At 40.3% G+C, this 13,924-nt stretch overlaps 1 protein-coding gene across 1 annotated transcript in view; it reads right to left on the reverse strand.

The window, feature by feature from the left end:
• The window catches only part of MOCOS (molybdenum cofactor sulfurase), a 373,116-nt gene that overhangs the window by 214,346 nt on the left and 144,846 nt on the right, over window positions 1-13,924 (reverse strand). The window contains exon 4 of the mRNA XM_039527389.1: window positions 5,793-6,434. Coding sequence (XP_039383323.1) covers window positions 5,793-6,434 — 642 coding nt within the window. The remainder of the gene's footprint in view (window positions 1-5,792; window positions 6,435-13,924) is intronic.

Genomic DNA, 13,924 nt, shown 5'->3' on the forward strand with positions numbered 1-13,924 from the left:
TTGCAGTGGTGTAGGCAGAGCTTACGATAATGGCTTGGAGGCAAGTTGCTTTACAGGTGAGCACCATCGTACCCATTTTTCAAAGATCTTTTCATTGAGGTCATCTGAATAGAATTCAATTAAACTTCTGAGAGACTCTGTAACAGCAGTACTCTCAAGGTCAAAGCAAAGCTGGGGGGGTCATGTAGTCCACAGGCAAGACAATAGTTGGACAACCCACATCAGTGACTGGATCCCCAGAGATCATAAGCGATCGCCGGGCAGACCAAAAACGCACTGGGCCGATCCCATGACAAAACTCTTTCGCCAGAAATGGAAAGAACATGCTAGCAACAAAATAGAATGGTGTGGCGTCGACTTGCATTCGTGGCGGTACGGATGAGGACAAGCCGAACAAAGGTGATTGTCAAGGTCATCTGTTAAAAAACAGAAACGGTTGTTTATTTCTGAACATGCATGAATTCTTCTGTTGAGATGGCTGACAAGTGAGTCAACTATGGCAGAGGATGATTCAACTTTGAACTTCTCTTCACCAGTCAGCACAACAGCAGCACTATCATCCATGGATGCTAGAACAATTTTTATAGTGGGGGTGCTGAGAGCCATTGAACAAAACTGTAAACCCTGCATATGATGGAAACCACTTCAAACCAGTGGGTGCTGCCACACCCCCAGCACTCCTAGTTCCAGCATCTATGCTATCATCAGCCATATGCTTTGGACGATGTTGCCACTTTAACTGAAAGTTAGTTGTAGAACTTAAAGAGGTCGCAGATTCATGGTATTCCTCAAAAAGTCTCCATTGTGCTGTGACAAACTCAGATAGTCACCCCAACCGTGCCAGAGCTGTGCCTAAGTCCATTGTTTCAGACTGCAGAAGTTGATTTGTTTTCTTTATTCTTCTAAGGATACTACTCCAAACTGGTGTCAAAAATGCAGTCTCCAACTGATCCATGGTTTCAACTAATGGGTTTGGGTCTGCTTGTGTGTCACTCTTCTGCAGAGTGTCCACACCAAGAGCCTGAGGCACAGATTTGTAGCTTTTGTAGTTGCACGATAAACTGCAAAGTGCATCCGCTCAAGCTGACCACCTTGTGTCACTGAGGCACGTAGGGAAAAGTTTTCTCTTACCGGCCTCAGATGTCTCCTCATTCAGAGAATCTCGCTAGAGGCTCCAGCGATAAGTCGATCCTCAGAAAAGCACATACAGTTTTGGGACAAATCAAAAAAATTTAATTGCATCAGTGCATGACTCTGCAGCAGCAACACCACATAGATCAAGTGAGTGGGTCATGTATGGGATGTACACTGCTTTCTTGTTGACCGCAATTGCCTGAGCTTGCACAGCAGAATAAGTGTTAGACATGTTACTAGCATTGTTGCATGTGTGTCCTCTGCAGTCCTTTAGATTGATATTTAGTTTGTCACTTAGGGTTTCATTGATAACATTAAACAGATGAAGACCTGTATGCAATGTAATTGGAAGAATTCCAAAACTGTTCCACAGGTTTACAGTTATTCAGCACATAGCACACAGTAAATGTCAGCTGATCTGTATGGCTAATATCTGGCATGGAATCAAGGCTGGCAGGCCAGGAAAGAGTCATACTCTGCTAAGAACTAAGCAGCCAAGGAAGTTGCTACTATTAAGACTGCCAAAGGTTTCATTAGTCCTTCTCAGTGCCAGACCTTGTGTTGTCAGAAATTTTATTGCTGATACAACTTGCTTCAACACTTCTGTCCAGTAATTTCTTTCTTTAATACACCTATCAGCTATATGTTTATCAAGGGCTTGAGTCTTCAATAAACACACTGCATAAGTGGGTGAGAGCTTGTCGGTGCTTAGTAGAACTTTCGTGGTCACCAAGTCTGCCAATGTGATCCCATGAATCAAATCCTCTCTTGGCTAGTGCAGATGTGCTATTCAGAGAAAACAATTTGCACACAAAACAGAAGACACAGCCAGTCAATGGTGAGTATATGAGCCAGGGCCTTTCAATAGTTTCAACATTCAGGGACACTTGATTGAAGGTTATATCACAGAATTTCCTAAAATCAAAAACATTTTAATATTAATGCACACTCTCCAACATTTGAGTTGAAAAAATACACACTTGTGGGACATTAAGACATAGTATAGTAATGAACAACTTAGAATGTACATTTTTACATTTAGATACAATAAAAATCTGTTTATTTCAATTGTCTCACAGAATTAATGGTTAAGTCAACCCCTGCTGGAAAAACTTGATCTCATAAAATGACTCAAGTAATGTATAAAAAAAACATAAAAAGTTATAATTACTTTGTTCTGTCCTTATGTGGTCTTGATGACATTGCATATTTTCCATCACGATTTTGGCAGAAATGCCTATGCGGTAGTTGGGTGAAAACATCAACAGTCCACAGGGCAGCATCAAAGGAAGGTAATTGTGCTGGTGTATTTTGCAGCAGCAGTTTTATTGCTGTGTTCTTTATTTGGCAAAAGGATTTTGTTAGAAGAAACAGCATGTTCTTCAGAGTCATGATCAATGTAGGATGCACCTGCCGCCATACTAGTATAATCAATTACATGCTCATCATCATTACTAGTACTGCTAGTAGTATTAGTATCACCACCAAGAGTCTCTGCATAAGCAATGCTGTTTTGCATTCTGATCTTCTGATTCTGCTTTATGCTTCCATTTTTGTGTGCCATTTAAATGTTTTTTTCATAATTATTTTCTTTATCACTTGGACTTGTTCATTCATTCTATGTTTATAGTTTCCTGCTCAGCACCTCACCCATGCCTGCAGGAGACTACAGTATGTGCACACGCACATTACACCGCTGACAGTATGACACAATGTGCCTCACTGTAAATGACTGCAGTGCGGAAATAAAATGTAAACTACAACACCATGACAATATGTTTCTGTGACACTTAAAACATACACATACTTTTCAAATAGTTTGTTTTTTAAAAGGTAGCACCAAATTCTTCCTATATACATTTCAATAGAGAATGCGTGTATTGCGATTCACAATGTGTACACTTAAATCTATATATGTAGTTGCTATGGGCCCCTTCCGAGTGTGGGCCCAGCGCAACGGCACCATTGGCACCATAGTAAACCCAGTACTGCCTAGAGATTAAAGTCTCTGTAGCTCTTTAATGATCCTGTGAGCTTTCCAGTCACCGAAATCACATTTCTTAAAGCAACTGAGGGGAGAGACAGAGTGAGAGAACAAACATTAGGGATGGATGAATTTTTCTTAGTAGTGTTGTGAATTTTAAATTCAGAAAATAACAAGGATTTTTTTTATAGGGACCTTTAGCACTTTAAATACTATAGTGCCATAGAAATAATAGAGTAACAAAAGTCTTTGAACATACAGGACTAGCTAACAGGGAGAAATGTATCCAGATAGAGACCCCTATACAAGCCCTATCTACAATTAAGTAAGTAAGGACAGATTGCCTTTTATTTGGTGGGCATGGAACTGGTGTACTTTTGTAGTATAGTGAAGGCAGGATTCTAGATAGAGCCATTTAGGTATTACACCCTCACTGTGTGCAACACAGGTGCATAGATGATCCCCACTTATTGGTATGGAAAGTGTGTTTAAAGTAGAGTCGGGGAGTGGACCAAGTATCCACCACTACATAGATTCTCTGGTCTTTTTCTCCCGCCGAGAGAAGGAGTGCAGTAGACAGAGGCTATTTACGACAGCCTGTCAGTGGAAGTGGATCTGCTGCTGCTCCACACCCCTGAGAAGAGATTTCTGCTCCTGCAGCACTCCCCAGTACCCAGCCAATGTAATTCAGCTACATACTGTGATCGGGATTTGCCCTTTAACATGGGTTTGAAATGGGAGCTAAGTAATACATTGGCCCTTGTGTAGACCCTGGGGTGAATGGATTTCAAGAAGTTCTTAAAAGATACACTCAGAAATGAAACATGCTCCTCAAACAGTTAACAGGTTGGGATACTCCAGATTAGTGGGTAGACACAACCATCCTATTGACAGGTATAGAAACAGCTACTGGTGTCTTTAAGTTAAGTGTTCCAGAATGATCAGCATCAGAATAGCAATCCCAAATACAAAGGAAAAATAGGGCAGAGGATGAATATTTTATCACTCCACACTTGCTGTACAAATCATATAATGTTATCCCCTGCTGTGCAGAAACAAAGACAGAAAATGAGGCTAGATTTCTGAATGACGATAATAATCTGTCAAGCTGTTTGATACATGGATGAAAATATAAAAACTCAAGATTTCAAGTGTGTTTAGGGATAGGAAGAGAGATTACTACTATACAATAGGAAAAAAATCAGAGCTGAATTTAAGTGAGTCTATGGAATCTACAAAAGTCCAAGATGATGCCAATTATACCTTATTTTGGTGCTCTCAATATGGAAGTAACATCAGCAAAGTGTATCCATAAGGCAAAAGTATCAATTGTGTCAGCCTTGAGAAGGAATTACATTACCTTATAAATCTCCACTCAAGTCTCACACAGCCTTGGAAGAAGCCATTTCCTTAGTAAACTAAGCCCTGATTATGTGAGGACAGGGAATTCCTTCTGCCAGATGGGTTTCCAAGATACATTTTCTAATCTACCTTGTGAATATTTTTTAGTTTCAAAAAAGTTTCCTTCTGAAATAAAATATAAACCTGAATATCTCTTATTATGTTCTCTCATAGTGATAAGCTAGCACTTTAAAAAGAACTTTTTAGCACTTTTAAGAAACTAGTACTTTAAAATCATACAAATATCAAATGATAAAAGACAGAAGGAGCCCCAAAGTGGTGCATCTGATAATAGAAGCTGGCAGAGTTATAACTTGGCAAGCATTACTGTCTCTATGAGCACAGATGACCCTATTTACATCAATCATGGGCCCAGAAATATGGTTAGCATATTAGCCTTGTCAATGATGGCCAGGAAGTACATTTTAAACATAACAGCTGGGTCCCAACAGTTTGATCTGTTCCAATGTTGTGACTAGAAATAATACATTAAAAAAAATCCCATAACCTTGTAAAGAAATATCTTGATAAATAGTTGAGAGATTCAGACTGAGATTTCCAAAGCCACACAGGTTCCCATTAATTTCTAATGGGAATTTGATATGCAAATTCCTGATGTAGTTTTGAAAATTTCAGCCTCAGTAGTCAAAACTGTAGACATGCATAATACCGTTACAATTCTGGCCAGCATTGACTATATGCTAAATGGGAATAACAAGAAAATGTTACGAGTTCAAATAATCAATAAAGGGTTAGACGTCAATATTCAAACACAATGACTAAAATCCAGCATTCGAATACTCATACTGATTCTTTGGTATGTGAAACGGTCATTTATGTGCCTGAGTATGCAGTGGTAGGGTTTGGGTATCTGAGGGCCCCATATCTGAAAATTAGATGCCACATGACCTGCCTATCTGAGGAATCAGATTGAAAAATGTCCTTATTTCCAACTCTGTAGTGGAAATAAATAAAACTAGCCTCTTTGGATTTAATAGGACACAGCCTCCAAAGCTCACAGTCAGAGCCTTTTAGGCAAAACAGCATGGCTCACAATGGGCCCGTCACCTAAATATTTTTGAAATAAGTGCTATAAACAGATCTCTGTTCAATGACAGACTGACATTATTTTTAAAATAGAAAAAAAAATTCAGAACATTTTATCTTACACACAATCCGTTTCAAAGAATAAATAAGCACTACCAGAACACACACATTTTTCTAATACAAACAACATCCACATGAATCCTGATTTTGCGAAAGAACACATTACCTTTCTGCTATAGATGGTCTTGGGGAGTAAAATTCTTCTCCTGCAAGGTAGCCAGCTGCAGTTCCACCTCCGAAATAACTTTTCCTCAAGAAGGGTGCAATTTGGTTGTTTACCAACAATGCTCCTAAACCAGTAGGGAATCCAAAGATTTTATAGAATGAAATGGGGATAAAGTCTGGCTGGTGAACTGTTAAGTCTAATGGAGAGGTACTGACATATGAAGCCGCATCCAGTAGAACAAACCACTTCCCTGGTGTTTTGATGGGGCAGAGCTTTCCAGATTTTATCTCCTGTATCCATGAAAGAGGATATTTGATACCTGAAAAATTGCTCTGAGCTGGATAACAGAAAAGATGAGGTGTCATGCAGTTCTGTTCTTCAGCTGGTTCTCTGTTTTTCTCAGATAATAAAATGTCTTTGGGTTTCACAGGAACAGATAACACATTCATTGCAGCAGTTATCCCCCTCATACCCACCACCGATGTGTGACTGTCAGTTAGGTAACAAAATTGACTGCTGGGGTGCCCCAAGCCTTCAGGCATCCAAGGGAATGTTTCTGCTACCAGCTTAAGTGCAGCTGTACTTCCAGATGTGAAAATGATAGTGTAATCTTCTGCAGTTGTATTGAAGTGTTGTAATATTCTGCAAAGAAAAGAAAAAAAAACAGACACCAAAGGAGTTATTTTCTTGTATTTCATATCTATTGCGCATTGTATTAAAAAGTAACATTTGTTTTTTTTTTTTTTGCTATACATTATTTTGCCCCAGGACCTAAATAAAATCTAAGTAGACAGGCTTGGCCAAGTACTGTTCACAGTTAGCAGAATGGAGTTGTAGTATGAGTGAAGTTACTCTGTTCATGTTTTGCAAAAACTGGCACAACAGAGTCGTACTGATGTCACTGTGAGCAATGTGTGTCTCAATCCTACAAAATACGTACTCAACTCTGCTTGCATTGAAAACAATGGCAAAATTTCCCTTGACTTCAATGTCAGTCTATGGTTGGGTGGGGTGAACTCTACATGAATTTTGCTTGAGTTCTGGTTTTGATTACAAACTTTTAATGAAAATCAAAACTGGGTGGTGAGGGCAGGATAGCTCAGTGGTTTGAGCATTGGCCTCCTAAACCCAGGATTGTGAGTTCAATCCTTGAGGAGGCCACTTAGGGATCTAGAGCAAAAATGGGTCCTGCTAGTGAAGGCAGGAGGCTGGACTCAATGACCTTTCAAGGTCCCTTCCAGTTCTAGGAGATTGGTATATCTCCAATTATTACCTAACACAATGCAGCTGTAAGCACAGTGTCTAATCACCATTTAAGACTCACTTAATCCCAGTTTTGAGGTTTTATGCATGACTTAAATCACAAAAATGCCTTCTTCTGGCCCTCCATGCAGGGCTGAATTTTACCCAATATACACAGTGATGGAACACTCTGTTAGCATCTTGTATTTTTATTAAAATGAGATAATCGTGTTCTGATTTCCCCTAGTAGTGGTTGAAAAGCCAGAAGAGCACAGTACAGCAATGTTTATTACCGACAGATCACGGTAATTTTTCTTTAGTTCAAGTATTGAACCAGTTTCTTTTGGATATGAGAAATCCTAATTCAGATCCTAGCAAAATCAGATTTATTCCATCTCCTGTACTTTTTAGTGTTAGAAATATTATTGGAGAGGAGCAGACTGCTCTCAGAAATCAACAGGTGCAAACTTGAGTACTTTGGTCACTGTGGGCATAGAGACAGAAATAAACTTGAGAAGGTTATCATGCAAGGAAAAGTAGTGGGTCACTGTGGTAGGGGATGACTAGCATGGAGATGGATGGAAGGGGTGTGCAGTAGATCCCTAGGAGGTCAGCTGTGGAGTGTGTGAAGTTAGCGATGGATTGAGAAGGCTTCTGAAAATTCTGCTATGATGTCAACAAAAGTAAATGAAATTACAGTTCAAACATCATAATTAAAAAGTAATATCTAGATGGAGACCCACCACCTACTCTGTCCAGTTCCTAACTCTCAATCTATTTTAGGTTGTAAGTTCTTTGGGGGCAGATTAAGTGTCTTTCTGGATAAAGTAAATTCTAACCTCTCTTATCCATTGTGCACTCCAATGAAAGTCAGTGGGATTGTATGGGGGAGTATGTTAGCACAGAAAGTTGCCATCTGCTTGTAAAATACTTATACAATAATAATACCACCAACAAAGATAAGAAGGGGGCAGCTGGAATAAGCAGATGTACATGGATAAGGCTGTTCTCGGTGCTGCCTCGTGGGAGACCCTACATCAGAAGCAACCTCGTGACTTCCAGTGATCCAGACTGAGAAAACTGAACATGTTTCAGAAGTGACACTTGGTCTCTTAGGAGGGAGACTAACAGGTGCAACTCTTATGCAGTTTCCTTGCTAGCCATGGGGGTCTTTTCTTATGATGCGCATTCATAAACTTCCATTAACATCACTGGGAGTTGCACAGTTATGTAAGAGAGAATAGACACAGCATGTGAAGCAGAGCAAATCACAACTCTGACAGAGCAAATCAGCGCATACGTGCTGCTGACCAGGGAGGGAGTTATTAGAACTGGCCCTATTGCAGGTCATTGCTGGGAGTGTTGTAATGTATTAGTCCAGTCTGGTCTGCGGGCTGCCAACTTTACTCCAAGCACTGGATTCTACAGCTCTAGCCTTTGACGGGTCCCCATAAACTTTTTAAGTAACAGAAAATCCCTTTACTATGGCAGCCAGAAACTAAAAGGTGCAATTCTCTAGGCACCATTACTTTAGATCAACCCGAGGCTCCCTAACCCATGAATGGGCAGTAATCCTTTACAGTTTAGGGCCTGCCTCAAAATGCTAAAGGTGGGCCTGGCATGCTACTCTCATAGACATTTGACAAATCAAATAACCAGTATGAGTGATGACTGAGAACTGACCACAGAGCTAAAAAATCATGCTGAAATTATTCCAACTGCACCTTCGTCACCACCAAGAAATTTTAATTGTGCTGGAAAGAAAATAGACTGCAGCAGATTTATCCACACACGTGTGTTCTACTGAGTATTTTCTTAACTGTACCTTTCAGTCTGGCTTCTTCAGAATATTAGCTTTTTGAAATGTGATGTAACCAAGGCTCAATTGAGGTCTTCAATAAGTAAAGAAAAACTCTTAGGATTTGCAGTAATATCAGTAGAACCTGAATTTAACCTTTAAATACAACTGTTTGATTAATCTGAAAGGAATTAGATGGTATTTCTGAAACTGATCAGCTGAGTTTGAGTTCCTGCAAATGTTTATAGTCTGAGAGTGTATTTATATTTTAGGATAATTTATAGAGCAACCATATAGCCACACTCAATTTCCAGCATATTTGTCTTCAAGGGGAAAAGCCTATAGTGAGAGATGCAGATTAGCTGGTGGATAGGACACTAGATTGGTACTCAGGCTCACCTCAGTTTTAATCCCAGTTCTACTACTGATTTGTTGTGTGACCTATGGGAAGGCACCTCTCTGTTTCCTGTCCCAGTCTGTGTCTATTGGGATCTGTTTTCACTATGTGTTTGTATACTGTAGTACTTAGTACAAAGGAGCCCTGATCTTAGTTGGAGCCTCTAGGAGCTGCCATTGTCTTAGCAAGAGGGGACGTTTAGGTGGGCAGTGAGAGAAGTGTTCACAGGATGAGAATGTGGGCAGGGAAGAGTGCAGATTTCTCCTTACATTTTCTATGCTTCTGTCTTCTCTTCCTTTTTGAAGACATTTCCTCTGCTCCCTTCTCCTCTTTCTTCCCCTTTTCTACTGTACGTCTCATATCCTCACCAGCCACCCGACCATTCATCCTATCACATCCATAGTCCCTGGTGTCCACCCTTTGTACTCTTCTACCTCCAATACTCTGTCACAATCTAGAGCTCACGTGCAATGCAGAAGAGGTGGACAGAACCCTGGCTGGGACAGTAGACCTCTACATATGGTAGTAGACGTGCAGTTGAGCTACCTGCCTTGATGTTAATCTGATTCAATTAATCTTATTCTCTTCTCATTCATTCACATTAATGCAGAGAGGTGTGAGAATGGGGGACTAGAACTGTCAGAGATCAGGGCCTGCAGCTGAGCCTGGATCAGCTGACTAACTGCAGCTACAACACCTCATTGACCAGAGCACCTGATTGTCTAAGTGGCATTTCCAGGTCCACTCTTAAACCCAGCAATGGCTGTTAGCTAGCAACTGCTCAGTGCTTAAGCCTGCAGCTGTGATCATTTTTCTGTGATCATGCCCAGCCTTGCTCTGACCATTAGGCATGATTGCCCATGCCCCAGTCCCTGACAAGTCAGTTAGCATTTTTTTCCTCGGGGAAAGGGTGGAACAGGAATAAGTAATTTTTTGGTGGATGGGTGAGTCAGTAGGATTGTCTGTGCCCCCCCCCCCATTTTTTTTTTGCTAAAATCACTTCTGTAGCCATGATGTAGTGCCTGTAACATTACATTATAACTAGCGCGCTCTCTCTCTCCGTATGTATGTGTATATACACATACATGTATATATACACACACACAGATTACGGTTAGGGTCTCTCTATTTTTTAACTGAGTTTTGAAAGCATTTGCAAAAAGCTAGGCTCTATACACAACAAGCCAACCTCTATAACAAAGTGAGCTCTTTATGTGTTGATGTGTCTCAGCACTGTAGCAAAATATATAACCACTCTCAAAGGATACATTTTGAACCCACAGTTTTATTCCAGAGACCAGGTAATGTGAACAAACCACTCAGATTTAGCATCTTTTCATAAGAGCAGAACAGCCATAAAGAAAATTTTTATACTGAAGGAGCTTATCAGATCTGCCTCAGCTGAGCCCTCTTTTACCTTTTAAACATTCCTTGCTCTTCTCCCCAGCCAGACTTTCTGTGCTGCAGAGCTGAGCTGGAAGAGAGGCAGACCTAGACAGAGGGACAAATTCAACCCCAGAATAAGTAGGTGCAACTCCCACTGGGAATTGTACTCACTTACCCCAGCACTAAATTTGTCCGAAGACTTAAAATGACAAAAGCTGAGATACAGGAATGGGTTTTAATAAAACCAGGCTGTTGCCTAACAACACTGAGCAGAGCAGGTGAATACTGTTGTAATAAGACACATGAATATTTCCCATCATTTAAAGGGAACTTTACCATACACGCAGCTTTGCAAACCTACAGTGGAACGTCTATTCTGGTTTCGAGTTAAAAAATAAGGATATGTAATTCAACTATGTAGACTTGAAAGAGTCATATATGCTCTATAACTGACCTTGAAGAGAAATCTATTTTTAACTCTACTTACTTTTATAAGTTAAATTTAGGAGCAGCGAATAATTTTTGGAACAAAATCTATAGAATATTTTTACTGTATCTGATTCCAAGTATTTCACTTTAGTAGCTGCAGGTGACTGTTTCAAACAAATGAATCAAGATTTAGGGTAAAAATTAAGTGCCTACATGACTTAGAAGCCTAATGGGCCAGATTTTCAAAGGTATTTAGGCACCTAAAATGCAAATAAGCGCCTCCTGTGATTTTCAAAAGCACCTAAGCAAGTTAGGGGCCTGGGTCCAATTGTCTTCAATGGGAGTTAGGCGCCTAATGGGATTGACAAAAGTATCTAAGCAGATTAGGTGTCTATCTTTAAGTGCCTGAATACCTTGAAAATTTGACCCTGAGCGACTTTTGAAAAAAGGGACTTAAATCCAGATTTTTAAAGTTATTTACAAGTTGTTCCACTCATTGTTGCAGTGCCCAATTGGTTTAGGAGCCTAAGCCTCATTTTCAAAAGTAACAGGCATTTAGGCACCTAACCTTTGAAATTAATGGGCGTCAGGCACCTAAATATCTTTGAGGATCTGGGCCTAAGTTACTTTTGAGATTAAGACAGGCATTGCAGCGCTGAGTGGAGCAACACACGAATAACTTTAAAAAATCTGGGCCTTAGTCTGATATTTTGGCTGAAGCATTTTTGACATCATAAAAGTAAAAAAATCAAAACAAAAACACCTTTAAAGTAATTTTATCCTCCCAAATTACTCCTGTTTGAGAATTTATAGTCTATACTTGAACACAATGCTGATGAAAACAGTTGACCTCGGAGCCCCTCAGAATAAGGTTTATAAAAGAAATACCAGCAACCCCTGAACCATAGCAGCACTGCCATAACTAAATCAGAGTACTTAAGGGTAGTAGAATTCATACTTCTGAATGACCACTGCAATTCACAGTACTATGGTCTCCTTTTTGACGTAAAGATTGGGAAGCACTGGCTATTTATTACACATAGACTCCCTAATGTTCTGCGTCTCAGTAGAAAACATATCCCATTATAGTGAAATGCAGTTCACGTTCATCACCTTTATTACACCCTTGAAGATTTTATTTATCGCAGTACATAAGGTGGTGTTGTCAGCGGGACTAGAGTCTTGCTGAAGGAAGCTCTGATGGCTTGATCTACTGTAGCTCACTGCTGCAAGTTGTAGTCGTATTTTATATTGTTACAAACTTTCACCTTCCAAAAAACTTGCAGCAAGAAATGATTACCAGGATAATTGTTTCCTTAAAGATACCGATGCCACTGCCATGTGGGGGATGATGAATGAAAGTCTGAGACCTGACTTGCTCCTTTGCTCTGGTGGGAGCAGGGTATGACAGGGCTGAGGTGGCAGCAGGCCCAGGTTTTGTAGTCCTGCAACTGGTGTTGCTTTGCAATGCTCCCTCTATAAGCTGATCAAAACAGGAGAAGGAGCTCACAAATTCTGGTGGGGGTCACCACAGATCTTGCAGTCAAGTGCAAAGAAAGTGCCAGCAGCCACTGGTATTTAAAACACCATGTCATCTAGATGATCACTAACCAGGGCGAGACAACACTGTGGTAAGACTACCAGTGGCCATCTACACTAGCACTTCCACTGCGGCTACCAATGGCAGAGCTGTAGCAGCCCTGAAGTAATGGTGCAAGAGTTCTCCATCCCTAACATGGCTAGTGTAGATGCAGCCTTGAACTTTCCATTTTCCTCCTGGAAAATAACTGATGTGAGATGATTTGACCCTTAACTGTCTTTGTTTTGTTAGGCTTTTAGGCTTTAAATACTTCCAAATGGTGCTACCTTGCAAAGTCCTGCCTCTACCCTCCCTACTCTCTGAAAATCAAGAGGAATGAAAATTTTCCCCAAGACTTTTAAAACCCTGATAAAAACTCACATTGCTTGATTTGCTTTCCATGTTACAATATAATTAAAACTGGCTCCCATATATTCATGTTACTGTTAGCATGACCCAAATGTGGCAAAGTTGTTTGTGATTTTTAGTACTGACGTTTACATTCACTTTTGAATTGGGTATTTTTCTGCTGGTGCTAGCTGGCAAAGCCATTTATTCATGGTTAGGGAAAGCCATCACGCCCAAGATTTCTGAATTGAAGATACAGCCATAGTTGCCTATCAATAGGCATTAATTTAAATCATGCTCAGCAAACAGGGTGTCGTCATCATCAGCTGCCCTTGTGCACATAATCCTTTACTTTTATCATCATTGAATACTGTTGTTATCATGGTGCTCAGAGGCTCCACTCAGAGACTCTCTGTGGTGCACAGAGAAGACTTCACCATCTCTGTGCTTTTCTGCACTGCAACCAATTTCTCTCTCTCTTTGAAAGGGTGTAACATTTCTCATTGATCAGCTAAGGGCCTGATCCTGTTCCAGACGAAATCAATTGAAAGACTGACTTCAATTACAGTCCTGCTCCAAATACCTGACTTCAGTGAGGACTAAAATGACAGCCTAAAGCAATGTACACTGTTGTAGTCATTAACAACATCTGAACAGGACCCAGCTGAGTCTCCATGGAGTCATCATACTGCTGAAACTGCGATATGTAGCAACGACCCTTTTAGTGTGTTCTTATTTCCTTCTTTATTTACATGACCCATAGGCACAGTACCCTCAGTTAGGGTGAAATCCACCCCAGTGCAAAGCCATGTGCATCACTTACAACCAATAGCACACTCCGGCATTTTCCCTTCTTTCCCTGCAGGCAGTAGTAAAAGAGGCAGCATAACATAACTACTTACCATTATAACCCTCATTTGAGCATCGATTATCTGAATTAAATAGAAAGCTCT

The sequence above is a fragment of the Mauremys reevesii genome, linkage group 2, assembly GCF_016161935.1.
Source record: "Mauremys reevesii isolate NIE-2019 linkage group 2, ASM1616193v1, whole genome shotgun sequence".
NCBI classification, from domain to species: domain Eukaryota; kingdom Metazoa; phylum Chordata; order Testudines; family Geoemydidae; genus Mauremys; species Mauremys reevesii.